General features: G+C 36.8%; 1 protein-coding gene across 4 annotated transcripts in view; it reads left to right on the top strand.

The window, feature by feature from the left end:
- The window catches only part of ANO10 (anoctamin 10), a 125917-nt gene that overhangs the window by 13766 nt on the left and 96535 nt on the right, over positions 1–15616 (top strand). For 3 of the 4 annotated variants that reach the window (XM_065832814.2, XM_065832815.2, XM_065832816.2), the window contains exons 7-11: positions 1579–1634; positions 2105–2179; positions 3394–3576; positions 6952–7143; positions 9556–9684. In XM_065832814.2, coding sequence (XP_065688886.1) covers positions 1579–1634; positions 2105–2179; positions 3394–3576; positions 6952–7143; positions 9556–9684 — 635 coding nt within the window. Of the gene's footprint in view, positions 1–1578; positions 1635–2104; positions 2180–3393; positions 3577–6951; positions 7144–9555; positions 9685–12060; positions 12169–15616 lie in introns of those variants that run through there. The other variant, XM_065832817.2, reaches the window with a different exon arrangement.

The raw sequence follows: 15616 nt of genomic DNA, 5'->3' as shown, positions 1-15616 counted from the left end.
GTTAATAGATGAAGCTAAAGGTTAGTGAAGTGGTTTGTGTACGTTTATAGGACAGAATCCAGGTTTATGACACTGGAGACACAGAAAATTAAGCTAAAAATATTAAAGAAAATGGAGATGGATGCAGAAGACAGAGTACAAAGAGGTGTTGAAGAGGGGATTTGTTATGCATGCCAAAATGATTTGCTCAGCAAATTCAGCTTGATAACAGCAATAGTAAAAGCAAGCAATTTCTTGATTTAAGACAGTTCAAGGATTTTATTTAAATAATGACTTTTAAATTCATAGCTAGGTTTCAACTGGCTGTTGTAATTTTTTTCACTATACTGCAAGAAAAAGTCTTTATGCAAAATGCCCAGTTGTGTTGATCAGGTAGACTAAAATGTCTTTTAACAGATAACCCATTTTTTTAACCCAGATTTTTTTTTTGTTTTGAGCTAATGTTTCATATTCAGCAGCAGCAGTATTTATGTAACTCACTACACTGCAGCTTGTGCCTTTTCTGTGCTATCCAACATGCATAAGCTGTCATGCTGCAAATAGGGTGAAGAGCTCATCTGACTGTCCTACCTCCTCTTCCACCTGACTTATTTTCAGCCAGCATCTGACTTAAACAGCTAAACTGACAAAGCATAGGAAACAATCTGAGGTATTTTTAAGCACAGTTCTTGCACCCATTTATGGGAACTGATCGTTTAGTGAAAGCTAAAAGTAAAAGTTGTCACTTGAGTGTATCTTCTGTGTGTCAGGCCCAACTTCACGCCCCTGTCAGCGTAGAGCTCTGGTATTTTGTCCTGAGAAAGGTCCGTAGGTGATGGTCTCTCTTTTCAGCCCTATTGACACAGCTCATGTTAGTATGCTGCCTTCTCAGTACTGCTTAGCCAGGGCTTTAAAGGTACGATCTGACAAAATAGCAAAAAGAAATGGGAAATCTCCCATTCACTTCCCTTTCCTCCCTCTTCCCCCATAACCAAGCCTTCCTCAAACATCAGCTTCTGACAGCTTGTCTTGAATGAACTGAAAATCCTGATTTCAGAATGAGTAATGCATCTGTTGAATGTCATGTACTCTAGTCTTGCTTTAGGATTTAGGGTCTGATCTAAGTTCATCAGAGATGGATTTCTGTGAGCATTTACTGATTTTGAATCAAATGTGGTGGTGTTATTTTTCATAAGGGTATTCCAGTTAGTTTTGCATTTGTTTTCAGCCACAGAAAAATCAATAACTAGGCATATTTTATTGAATGTTCAGAATGATGGATGGTTTTTCTGTTACAAAGCAGCTTTTCTGAGAAAGAAAGATGTAAAAAGAAAAACCTTTGCAGTAGAAAAAGTATTGGAGTTGTAGCCAAAAATATGTATGTCAGTATTGTGCATCAGATTAGCTTCATAGGTTGAAGTACTGCCACAGTATAAATTACTTTTGCCATAAAGTGTTGGAGGAATTATTCTCCATAAACAATTAGTTAATTAACTTTTAGGTGGAGGAAAAATGTCTGTTTACTGTTTGGATAGCAGTGTCTAGCATATGATAATGGCTTCTGCTGTTTACTAATCAATAATTTTGTTGGTGTTTTAGAAAATCACAGGCTGGAATCTTCTTATCAGAATCATTTAATTCTGAAAGTTTTAGTGGTAAGTATGTGGTATAAACAGCTTTTAAGATTATTTAAAAAGAGAACTTGTCATGTGGTTTATTAGTGCTTTCCTAGCATTACCTCACTGACCTACAGTTTTGTTCAAGGCCAAATATCAGCACAAATATCAGAACAAACAGGATTTCTGTTGTGGTTGCAGTAACTGCTAGACTGTGTTAGGTGTCTCTTTTTATACTGTAGAGTTGGATTTTTAATTGGTATTGATTTGTTCTTTCGTTAGGATTCTGTATACGTAAGTTTTTCTGTTAAATGATGTTTCTGTCTTCCACTGGCAACAATATTGAAAGTGAATTTTTTCTGACCAAAGTTTTAAAAACGGTGAAGAAAATTCTAATGAATAGTTTACATCTGCATGGAAGCTATTTAGTCCAAGTAACTTTCGAGTTAGATGATATTCTGCACTTGTACTTCTGCTTGAGTACTAATAACAAATATTTTTATTTACAGTTCAACTTCTTAAATTGTTTTGCATCTCTTTTCTACATTGCCTTTGTCCTGTTTGATATGAAGCTTTTGAGGCAGGTGAGTTCCATGAACATTATAAGAATGTTGATGAGTTTAGGAAAATAAAGGATTGATTGAAACAGAACTTCAGTTTTTAAGGTTTTTTTTTTTTAAAATATTAACTTGACAATGAATATATTTCATTTATATTGTCTTAGAAATCCAGCTTCCATATTTGAGTTCCTCTAGCACAGTTGCAGAATCATGACAGAGTGAAGCAATTGCTTCCCTCCATATAAATGGGGAACTGTTTTCAAATAAATTGATTATTCCCTCACACAGATGACACTGGAAAAATTTAATTTCCTCCTTCTTTCCCTTTATGTTAGAAAATGGTTTTCTCTGGAGTGTTCTTAATAAGAAATTCTTGAGGATATGAGCATGATTAAGTTTATGACTACAATGAGGAGCTGTGAATAATAAAAGCAAAAATAATTTGTAGTTGGTATTTTAAATCAGCTGTCTCTTGTTAACACCTTTCACACTCCAGTGTGTGAAAATCAGGTATAAGGATATATTTTTACTCTAAATGTAATGAACAAAATAAGATTTTCTGCTCAAGATCTTCATTACTCTAAAGAGATCTCTAGCAAAACACTTGACATATCTATACCAGACATGACATTAATGACATTTCCTGTACTTTAAGGTAAAAAGAAAAAAAATAGAGAAAAGTTCATTGTTTAGCTCTGTGATTGGCATTGACATATGTTAAGTGTGTATCTTTACCCTTTGTTGGACTTGGTGTACTGTTTCCAAGATAAATCCAGACCCACAAAATATTTTGACATCTAATTCCTATTTTGTCCTTTACAGCACATAGCAAAGAATGAGAACTAGAGTGCCTGTACTTTTCATATGCTATTGCTAGTTTTGTTAGGCTGGCCTTTTTTTTCGTTGTAGTACAGGGTTTTTAACAAAGATTGACCCAATTTCAAATCACTGTATCTCTGCAACCATGAACTATCAACTATCTTCTCGATGTTGTCTGTAGAGCAGGTGGGGGAACATAGAGCATTTATAAAAAGGTTACTAAAACTTGGTAACTCATTTAACCATTTGTCAGTTTTTGTGTAATTGTAACATATTTGGTCCATCTTTTTGAAACACCCTGTATAACAACTTAGAATGTTGCTATTATAGAAGGCACAAAATTGGAGATGATCGTAGGTTTATCACACTTCTATTAATTTTTTTCTCCCTCTTTTATTTTATTTTATTTTCAACTGAAGAGCTTGGCCACTTTGCTGATAACTTCGCAGATCATTAATCAGTTTGCAGAATCCGTGTTTCCTTACTGGCTCCAGAAGAGACATAGGAAGAGGATGAAGAAACGCGTGTGTTCTATGAAAACAGATACAGACCTGTCGTTAGTTGAACAAGTCAACTTGGAGAAAGAAATGGGCACCTATTTGGTACGTTTTACTGCTGTAAAAGAATTAAAAGCTTTCTGGGATATAGTTGACACTGATATCAGCCAGTGCAACTTAACATGTTTCTGTCTGTCTGACCTGTCAACTTATTTCCAGTTTCATCAGTTTTGCTTGTAGAGTTGTATGTAAAGCTATATGGTGCACTGGATCGAGAAACTAATGCAGAGCAGGATCCCAGTTACACCAGAACAAAGGGGTAGGAATGAACAGCTGAATCTGGAGCTACCTAACCCCATGTCACTGGAAGAAGTATTTGTGTAATATGCCGTTAATCTCCAGGGGTAGCCTGCAGGCTACCAGGATGAGTAGCACGGCAGAGGGAAGGGGCAGACTGTTTCTGGTTTAGTTTGGTTTTGCAGTGGGACCCGTTTAAACTGTCGATTAAACTACAGCCTGAGAGAGTGTGTTTGCGTCTGGGTGGCACAATACTGCTGCTGGAAGCTCTTGCTTCTTGAAGCTACAGCTTTGGCATTCCTTCTCTTCCTAGTTCTGTTGCTGACCACCTCCTACCCAGTACAATTTTAATTTTATTTAACAGACTTTGTGCAATTCATTCTTGCAGTGCTAAGGGAATCGATAAAGTAGATGACATAAGTGTGTATGTTAAGGCCTTACAACCTGGTTGACACCTTGCTTGATTAGATTCTGTAAGCATAGTCACAAGACTCTTAATACTGTATGATGTCACTTTTACGGAATAAGAATTATGTGTAGATAGTATACCTTTTATGCAAAAGGTTGAGAGTAGCAGTTTGAAATTTGATATTAACACCACATCAGATTTCTCTCTTCCTGCATAAAGTGCCGTGAAATGGGAAGAGGAAGAAGAAATACTGCCCTTCCAATTGAAAAACTGTTCAAATGTTAATACTTGTGTTCCTCTGGGAAGGCTGGTATTTCCCACATTTTATGTGGAGGGAGATAGATTTAGAGAGCACTCCTGTCTTGCAATGAATAACACAGCAGAAATCCCCGAGTAGGTGTCTGAACTGGTAAATCAGCACAGTGTAGCACTGTGCCTTGCAGAGAGTCCAGCACAGCTCCAAAAACTGTGTTTTGGGGTTGGGCATTCACATGCCCGACCAAATACGCTCTGCCTCTTGGACCCAAGCTGACTTCTGATCCTAAGCTGGCACACATAAAAACTGGTGTGGTGTCTTGGAGTCACATTGCCCAGAGCTCCTTGTGCAGAGCTGGATCAAATGTATCTGTACCTGTTACACCATTCTGCCCTGAATGATTTTCCACAGGGACCTAACAGGTCAATTGTATGGTAATGACTTTGCCTTGGAGGTGTCTGCTGCCATCCTCTGTTTCAGTTCAAGATACTGGTTACTCAAGGCCTTAATTTTATTTTCGGTTTAAAGATTTTAATTGTACTGTGCCCTTGTGAATACATGATATTAGATCACTGATTTGTTTGCACACAGTGAGCTGTCAGCAGGCAGGAGTATTTCTAAAATTAAATCTGTCACAAGGGGGAAGCATTTGACTATGTTTAGTAAACTGAGGCGTTTAGCAAGAGCTTGACAGAATTCTGCATTTAAGGCTCTTCTTGTTGTTTTCCTTCCTTCACTTTTTAACATTCAATTATTTTTTTTGTTTGTACTCTTTCTCACTTTTCAAATCTCCAGGCCTTAACTCCATTTAAAATGTGAAAACATCCTACCTTTTTTGTTTGTTTTGTAAACTCCCCTAGTTAATTTTCTCCCTGAATTTCTTTGTTGATTTTGTTTCATTGGTGCCATAACTCATGTGCTGCTCTGGTGGCTGACAGTGGCATACTTCGAAATTTCTTTAACAATGTATCAGACTCCTGTTTTCCTGCACAAAGCGTCATAAATTGAGTAGAAGAAAAAGACACAGTACTTCTCATACTCCGCTGTACTAGAAGTCAGTAGGTACTGGGCAGGGAAATAAGAAGAAAGGTGTGAGGAAGCACTGGGAATACTGTGCAGTTACTAGGATGAGGAGCATGAAGGGAAACCTCCCTCCCTCCCTGCCTGCAACAGTTGTCTGAGAAAGTGACAGCAGGGACAGATAGGTGACTGCCACTCCAGTGAATGACCCTGCACAAATGTCCATAAGGAAGACCTTACTAAAATTCAGAGTTTGTATAAAACATTTCTGTGGAAAAATCACAATGTTTTTAAAAGTTAGGTAGCTCCTCGTGGCCTGGCCTGCAGATCAGTCTGTCAGACCCAGCAACTGTGCAAGTTGAAAATCAGCTCAAGTGAAAAATCAGGTAATGACCACCCTGTGTTGATTTCTGAGCTTGCAGGTTTCTATGGCCTGCTAGAAAAAAACAAAAACAAAATCCAAACCACTAGATGCTGTACAGGGCAGTCAGTTTAACAGCTATAATCAACAAAAAAGATTGAAGAACCATGTGCCTGATGCATGGAGCCAAAACCAATTTTATCTGTTCCTGTAGTAATTTCAGGTACTGTCAAGTCTTTATTATTTCATTTCTGAGAGAGATGGCCGTATGCGGAGCTGAGCGAATACAGGATAGCTAGATCCCAGTTTAATTTGTTTGTGGTATTTCATCATCCTTTGTTCAGTGAACATTTTTTCTTCAAAAATGGTTGGTTTGGTTCTTCAATTTCATAAATCATTACTGCAATCGTAGAAACTATCATTAATACTACAAAACTAGTACACAAATACATACGATAACCTACATGTGATTGCTCAATCAGCATTTAAATAACCACATTCTTGGTTTAAAGATCAGGTGGTAGATGTGCTGCTGATTTGCCAAAATAGGGCTTTGTATTTGCACCAATTATTCCTTTCAGATGTCAGTGCCGCATTCTGTCATTTGAGCCTTCAAGTGGGCCACTAATTCGGACTGACTTGTTTTGAAACAAACAAGCAGAAATACCAGAAAAGAGCTGCCTATCTACCAACCTACCTTTCTGGTTAGGTCTTTCGTGGACACTCTGGAACACTAGGGCTTTTCTTGTCAATGCTCTTAGGAGAGTGTTCTGCCGGTTTAAATGCATGGTGCTGTTTTCCTGTCCCTCACTGTTCCTTCTGTAGCTGTTGCACTGAGGTAGTCAGGAACCTGAATGGGATGAATGTGTTTATACAATTCCTTAAAGTGATAAGAAATGTGACTGTTGCACAAAATGCATTAGGCGAAAGGAACAACCTTGGCCTCCCCTTATGGAGAATTTTAGAATAATTCCAAATTAACTAGACGAGATTTTTGTTGTGGTTTTCCATCGCCAGTAATTCCCCAACAAGTGATTTGGGGTGAGGAAGCTGTTTGCAACTGTATTGTTAATTCTGTGTTTCTTCATATATATTTTTTGTGGATTAAAGTTGTTCTTATTTTGCTCTGTTTTTCAGGGTACTTTTGATGATTACCTGGAGTTGTTCTTGCAGTTTGGCTATGTGAGTCTTTTCTCCTGTGTTTATCCACTGGCAGCTGTCTTTGCAGTGTTAAACAACATCACAGAGATATATTCTGATGCCTTAAAGATGTGCAGAGTTTACAAGCGTCCATTTGCAGAACCCACAGCAAATATTGGTGTTTGGCAGGTAATGATTGTGTCTTCCTTTTTCTGTTAATTTGTTCTAAAACAGGTTTCAGCAAATGTATTTAAACCATATGTTTGACCCATCAGCCACTTTAAAGTTTAGTAGGTACTTTTCTCTTTAATGCCTTAGGATGGTATCTATCCGACTGTATATCCAAGTGATTTTTTTTGTAGGGTTTTTGACCATGTATCTTTCAACTGCCTTTGAAAAGAGAACAAATCCTTCCTTTAGTGCTTGTGTATATATGCATTATACTCCTGTTGCAACTGCAACAAAGCAAAGCTACCAGATACTGCCTGGTACTCTTTCTCCCAGCAAGTAATATTTTGGAAATGGTAACATCTGATGCAATCTCAGAGGTGTAGAGCTCAACAAGGGTTTCAAAAAAATTGAAGAATGATAGGGAAATACTTGGATTCTGAAGCCATGCTTGGCTGTGTACCCTTGTGGTTACTGATGCTCAAACTGATGAATATTAAAATAAGCTGGATTTGTGAGCAGGAGCTGGAGCTTTCTGCATAGCCTGAATGTTAGAGTCTATCTAAACAATTCCATGCTAGTAGTGCTGGCTTAGGGATTTTCTGTCCTCAGTTGTTTGCCCATGCAATCATGCTAGCACCTGCTAGTTTGGAGCCCGCTGAGTACCCCGTGTCAGTGAACCAATTCTGACTGAAAATAATTCTGTAAAACTGCTCCAAACCCAGATGTTTTTCTGAAAAGAAGTCTGTTCAGTCACATCCAGAGACTTTAGCATTCTGTAACAGCAGTGGCCTGATAAAGAGTGTGAAGTAGGTTGGAGGAAGTTTCTGGGAGATGATCCATATTCTAGTTTTATTTATCAGCTTTTCTGATAATATATAATGGAGAAAAAGGGCATGATAAACTAGTGGATTGTTTAGTTTGAAGAGGTTGTGAATGTTGGTAACAAATGAAACGAATGGGAAATAAGAAATGGAATCAGGAAACCTCAAATGAAACATACTATAAAAACATGTGAACCAAGTTTTCTGAGCAATATTAACTAGACACGTACATAGTTATTAATGAAGTGGACTTTTAGGAGAAGTCTTTTAATATTAAGTCATTAACATGTCTAAATTATAATCTGATTGCATTTTAATGTTTGATGCATTTTCGAAGTCCCAGTCTGTTCTGCCAACATCTTGATGGCATAGCTGCATTAACTGGTGGTGTGAGCACCAGATAAATGAGGCTGTGATCCTAAGTCCCAGGTGTAGCTGGCAGGTATATTAGTAGCATTTCATTTTGCTGGAATAGTTGATTTCAGTCTAAGGAGTAGGATGAAAAGCTATAACACTAATAGTACAGTCATGTTGGATTTTTGTATAGTGTAGGTTTTTAACTAATAGCTTTGTGAATTAACAATTATGACTTAAAAATCAGTGATCTTCTTCACGTGGAAAGCTAGAGCATTGCTGAAAGATTTCTGGTAAAGGAATACTGGAATTATTTTATCAGGTGAGCGAAGTCACCAGCTTGTTGTCAGGGAGAAACTTGCTCCTGCTAATTCATTGTGACAATTGCTACAATTCAGTGTCAGTCTTTCTCATTCCACATATTTGGAATAAGTAACTATTATATTGCAAAAGTAGTTGTCACGCTGTAGTAATACTTTCAGATATATTGTGGGAGCTCTGTCGGCAAGAGATTCTTAGACTTGAGAATTGCATGCGTTTAAATGTAAATCTTTCAACAAATTTCAGCTTGTGTAACTGGTTGTGATTTAAAAAAGGCATTCTAAACCATCCTTACATTTTCCTATTGCTTAACATTTAGACAAAACCTCCGAAATCAGAGTGTTTGGATTAGTAGTTGCCCTAGGAATTTTGCATTTTTTCCTTTATCCTGAAAGAAATCTATGTTTGGGAGTACAACTATAGGAGATGAGTGCATGTTCTTGTTATTCGTTCAGGTTATGAGTCACGAAGATACCAGGGATAAGGCTACTTTCCTGTCCACTTTTTTCCTTTAGGATTATTCTGAATTTTTCAGGAGGTGATCTGGCATTATCTACATCTAGAATGTTAATGGTCTCTAAATAACTTCTCAAGGTCTTTACAGTGCTGTGGAATTGGGAAAGAATACTGTTCGACTTCTTCACAGCAAACACAGAAATCAAATGAGAAAAATTCAGTGTTGCAGGTGGTGTTTGTGGTATTGCAAACCTTGTTGTGGTCTTGTCCTTGCTTTTTCTTAAAAACTCATGAAGTCTGGACTGCTTGCCAAACAAATCTTGCATCATAGAATTCAAACGATGAAGGAAAATAGAAAGTTTAAATAATGGGTCTTCTGAGGATTTAACAAAGAGAGAGGTATTGTCTAGAGCAGCTTGGAGACTGGTAAATTAGAGATAATGGTCATGACTATAAATATATTTGTGTTTTGTTTCAGTTGGCTTTTGAAACTATGAGTGTAATATCAGTTGTTACTAATTGCATACTGATTGGAATGTCTCCACAAATGAATGCCCTTTTCCCAGACTCAAAAATGGACCTTATGCTGACTGTGGCACTGGTAGAGGTAAGTCTACCTTCTAACAGCGCACGTGTTTTAGTAGCAGATAACGTGAACAACAGTGGAAACGATACCAAGAAGTTGACTTCTCCACCGCTCACTTATATCAAAAGGAAATTAAGATTTCTCTATCAACAAGTGTTTCACAGTCTTGCTTTTTGATTTCTTTATTTTCTGTGTTTTCTAGTACTGTGAATGTTGTTGCCATAATTTTCCATGCATTACCAAGATACCATCTGTTTGTTACTTCATGTATTTCAAGAATTTAAAATGGTATGTCAAGAAGCAAAATAACCACATTTTTGTGAACTGGTTATTTCTCTACCTTGTTTGCGACCCCACCATATCTTATAAAGACCTTCTACATAATCTTTATGGATGTTTCCTGTAAGGCTTATCTGAAACAAGGGTGTATGATGACTATAAATACTGGTGATTGTAACAGCATTTGGGTTTCATTTCCTAATTCTATGTAGTAAACACTTGAGTATCATTCCTTGTCAGACAAGCATGGATGACTATGGGCATTTTATATAATAACTGAGATTGTAGGACTTTGCCCTTATGTATCTTTCTTTCAGAGCTTTTTTGTGGTTTATTGCCTTGACTTTCATCATTATGCTATTTTAGCTTTTCCAAACTGGATTATTCTCTTGTGACAGAAGTCCGGATTGTCTATGTGTAGTTGTTAAACTGCGTCGCCCTACAGAGGTGCAGCAGGAGCACATACTTTGTTGTTTTTACAGAGGTTAACTGTTATGCAATGAATTATGAGCTTGCTCTGAGTTTTACTTTCCAAGCCTTAAGGTTCGCAGAGTTAACTCTAAATATGAATCATGTCAGTTGGTTTACTGAAGTTTGAGTCTACAGACAGCCTGATGTATTCTTCTATTATATGTGTGTGAACATTCACATTAAGCTCAGTGAGGTATTTTAATATAAAACTGAATTGGCAGTTTAATTGTAATGCTATACTGGACAACATATCCAGAGAGATCATATGATCAAAACGATATGACTAAATGTAAGAAGTATGGATCTATGGCAACTTAAAGAGATGGTGCTATTTTTGCCTTGGGTTCCTGAATATTTATTCTTATCTTACCTCTTTTAATATGAAACTGGCTACAGGGTCTCCAGGCAGACCTCTGTTTCTTGGTAGTTCATAGGAGAATACCAGTATTTTTCTCTCTAAATTTAAATTCTGCTTATATGCAATCCTTTAGGTGACAGGAATTGCAGCATGGTAATTAGGTCACTCTTGGAATTCCTTTTTAACAGTGTATCTCAAATTATTTATAAAAGCTGCGGAAAGGGAGATTAAGAAAACTCAGGGAAGAAAGTTTGAAGAGAAAAAGTAAATTAGTACTGGAGGGAAGAAAGGCAAAAATGTTGTTTTACACCAAGAAGCAATCTTGGTGAATCTGTAATTAACTGTGTTGTAAGAAGGGACTGATGGAGGGTAATGCTGGATGAACCAGAGGAGAGGAAAGGCAACCATTTGGTTAAAGAAAGATTGAGTTTTCTTTTATTGTTCTTCTTCGTAAAAAAACCCCAAAACAACTCAAAACATAGTTGTAAGAAAAGGTATATCTAAAAAAATAGTTCTAATCACAAGCATCCACTATTCTTGATACTTTTAAGTATGCTGGTCTGAAATTTTCTCTCTTTCTGTGTTACTACAAACTATTTATTGTCTGAGAAAACGCAGGCACAAAACCAACATATGAGTCTTATAGTACTCTCCTGCAGCATAACGAGCCAAGTGAGTTTTGGAATGTTGTTGTTTATAAACAATTCCAAAACTGTTCAATGTGAGATTTAAAACTTTTGCAGTCTCCTGAGGGACAGTCGTTCAATACATTTAAAACAAAATCTAACAGTTTCATGGGTGTTTTTTTAAAAATTTTTTCTATTGTCTATTTTATTTTTCTTTTAAAGAGTCAGTAGCTCAGGCCATGCAGTCTTGCAAGAAGTTTTGTAACACAAGTTACGAAGTTTCTGGAGTCTAAAAAGAGTTCTCCAAATTGAAAAGAATTTATATATAAATTTTCTTTTTAAAACTATTTGAAAATGTACCTGGCAAACACGATTTGCACTTCTGTTGAAGACGATTTCCAGTGTGTTGACAGTTAAACACAGTTACAGAAATGATTTTGTTTTAATAAGTGGTTATGTTGTACATATGTCAGGTTAAAACATTGATTACAAAAGGCAGAAAGAAGGGAGGATTACTAGATGCTGTGGGACTGTGAACAGCAGCAGTATTGATGTATGGCAGCTTAAAGAGATGAGACCATTACTGCCTTTGATTCCTGAGTATTTACTCCCATTTTATCTGTTATACTGACACTTTCTTTTATCTGATGAATGATGACTCAGATTAGGGAACCGATCTGGGAGAAGCTCTCCAACACAGGATACTGGTGGAAGAGAAGAGAACAGAAACAACTGTGTGTGGAAAACACACAGTAATGCTGTAAGTTAATGCTGGATTAAATTTGTGGGACTTCTGCACCACTGAGTCTTTCTCCTGTAATATTACTTCATCTATAGGAAGATCCGTAAACTACAAGAGGAGCATAAATCTCATGTATTGGCAGTATTCCCATGCAGCTTTACTATATTTATTGGTGATTAAACTGTGAATTTCAGTCGGAAAGAAAAATTCAGGAACAGATTATATCACCTCTAGAACCAAGCTGGTGCATCTAAAATGCATTGGTGTCAAGGCAGGAAAAAGTCCTGTCAGATGTGTCAGGATGTTGATAGAAAAGCATTTTAGATCACCTAGTAGCAATTCAGAAACATGTGATAAAGGCGAGTTATTTTACTTTCTGGTGGTTGCTGCAGGTGAAGATGAGAATTTTACGGTGTGTTCATGCTATTTTGACAGCAGCTTGACAGGCAGTGTGAAAATGTTAAGGAACATAAGAAATTTCCTTTAGTAGGCTGTGTATGCTTTCACATGTTCAACTGATGGAATAACCTACTTAAATCTTAGCTGTCATTAATTTTTTTTCGCAGGTTCAAGTAATTGTGACTCCAGTTGAGTATTTATATATCTGATTGATGTAAAACTAATCAGAAAAAGCACTGTTTATGCCAAAGCCAAATGTAGGTATTAACAATGTCCTGATATATTTTTTTTTCAAAAAATGCTAGTGTTCTTTAATAATAATACTTATATTCTTCAAATGAAAACAAGTTTATATGGCAACACTTGACATGACTCAGTACAGACGTAATGAAGAAATGTGTGTAATATTCTTGTAAGCATTCTGTACCCAGCCTCTACAGATACATGCAAAATAATTTTTTTTGCATTAATGACACTAACTCTGCTGCTGTCTACACTTTTGATAGGAATACATATTGTATCAGCAAAGTAAAGGCTAATTAAATAGACTAAAATATTAAGCATTTCATAATAAATAATGGTAAGCATTAAAACAATAACATTTCATAATATTTTTTAAGTATTAAAACAGTGATTTTTTGATTTTTTTTTGAACAGTTGACCTATTTTCATCAGTCTAACATCTGCTTCCATGGCAACATGATTTGAACTAGGAGCAGAATCATGAAACTCCCCTCTTTTATTTATGGATAGATGCTGAGTGCAGCAAGTGCAGTTTTCAAACAAAAAGAAGTAGGTGAATGTCCTTAAAGCAGGAAACAATAAGCCCGTTAGCATAATTTTAAAATAGTTACATCCTGTAGTGTTTAGTTCTTCAGGCTTCACCATAGATACACACTTCTGGTATGAACCACAGGTGCAAAGTAGGACATTCCAAGCAAGCGTATGTGCTTGTGTGAAACTGTTCCCAGTCACCTCTGACTTCTTACACTGATTTGATAAAAGAGGAGATTACTCTGAAGAAATTTGTTTACTAGTTGGGGGAGTGGATTAAAACAAGGTGTAACTATAATTATGCAGTGCTTTTTTATTTTTCTTTGCAAATTGTTGACAAAGAGTTTTGTTCTTGCTTACTACTTCTTTTTAATGTAAACTTTCATAAATTCAAAGAATGCTGATTAAATCAGTTTCAGAACTACTTTGAAAGTTGAGTCCAAAAAATGAGTTGTATGTACAACTTAGTAGTGGTTTTTTTTTAAAAAACAGTTTATCAAAAGGGGTGTTTTGAAGCAATAGCTGTAAAGTACAGCTTAACATGGATGTATCCCAATCTCCAAAAACAACTCATGTATCCAGTACTCAGATGTAGTAATCTAACAGAAAGCTTTTATGCAGACATGCACTTAGCCTGGTTGGTTTACGTCATCGAGACATTTGGGGATTAGCTTGGAAAAATTAAGTAATAATGGAGGGCCCTCTTGAGAGCTGTAATATAAAATCTGACCTTACAGTCTACAAATAGGATTTTGGAAAGAATGTCATCAGCTCTGGTACTGATGAAAATGAGCACCTTAGCGTAAGGACAGGACTAACATATTTGTAGTAAACATGGCTGAACAAACAATTGGGCCATGTGGATTTGATTTCATGGAGCCCTCATAAGGATTTGAAATAGGTTTTCATTAGATTCATAAATAAATATATTTAAAAGTCAGTTCTGTAAGAGGTACGGAGTGGAATAAGGGAACTAACCCTTTCTTAAACTTTGTTTTTTTTCTGGGTGAGGAGGGGCTGACAGTCCATTTATCAAAGACTGGAAAGCAGGAATCGTAGCTTGTTAGTAAGGCTGAAAAGTTGGTGCTGTGTTTAAAAGTGTTAGCTGATCCAACATTAAAGTGGTTGAGAGTTGCCTGCTTTTCTCTAGAGTTCCATTTTATTAAGTGTATTTCTTCATCAAAGGCCTCCTGGTGTACAGTAGAAGCTCTTTGAGCTGCTGCTGAGCACTCTTAATGTAATGGCCTCAACACTCAGCCAGCTCAGCAGTAAACTTGACAGTTGTTCCGGAAATGATGTGGCAGAGAAATCGGAAAATATTACCAGAGCCGAGCAGTTTGGATTCTCATAGATGAGATGGTATATTTATAATCTGTAAGTTGATGGGACCTGATGGGATTCGTCCGAGGTTCCTGAAAGAGCTGTCCAATGTCGTAGCAAGACCTCTCTCCATGTTTTTTCAGTGCTCTTGGGAATCTGGAGAGGTCCCTGTTGACTGGAAGCTGGCAAACCTTGTCCCTATCTTCGGGAAGGGCAACAGAGATGATGCCAGTAACTACAGGCCTGTCAATCCCACTTCCGTGCCTGGCAAAATCACGGACAATGTGGTCATTGTGGTCATTGGTCCCTACCAGCATGGGTTAATGAAAGTCTTGCTTAACAAAATTAATTTATTTCCATGACAACGTTACCCACCTTTTGTGTAGAAACATAGATTTGGTTTCAAAAGATGATTTTGACATTTCTTGGAAATCCCCCTAATTAATGATGTGAAATCATCTGCTGGTGTTTGAATATTGAGAATACATTGTTAATGCTGTCAGAACTTTTGATAATGTTACTTTTTTTCTGAGTATAGGGGGGAATTTGTAATGCTTATGAAATGCCCTGAGTGTACAACTGGATAAACATTATCTTATGACTAAATGGCAGTTTTAGAGGAACATTGAACGTCCTCAAAGAAACTTAAGAATAATCTTCTAAATTGGTCTGATGATCTGGCTGGTAGTATTGCAGAATGCTCAATTGAATCAATGTTTTCCTAACTGTTCTAGGAAACTGGAGGCTGAGGAGATGCCAGTCTTTGTCTTGAGTATAAAATTAAATACTTGCTCTCAAATATGAAAAACTCTCAAAAGTTACTTATGATCCTAAGTCCAAATCGTGTTGGTTCTAGTATTTATCAATGTAGCTAAGTATGTGGTGGAGTTGTTCACCTGAGGAGTGTGGAATCTGTTTCCTTTTTGCTTTATCCAATTTTATCTAGCCTATATTCCTGTTGAAATAATGTTACCATCTGGTGAT

This window comes from Patagioenas fasciata, chromosome 2 (genome assembly GCF_037038585.1).
Source record: "Patagioenas fasciata isolate bPatFas1 chromosome 2, bPatFas1.hap1, whole genome shotgun sequence".
NCBI lineage: Eukaryota > Metazoa > Chordata > Aves > Columbiformes > Columbidae > Patagioenas > Patagioenas fasciata.
This window is presented reverse-complemented; position numbering and strand designations above follow the sequence as displayed.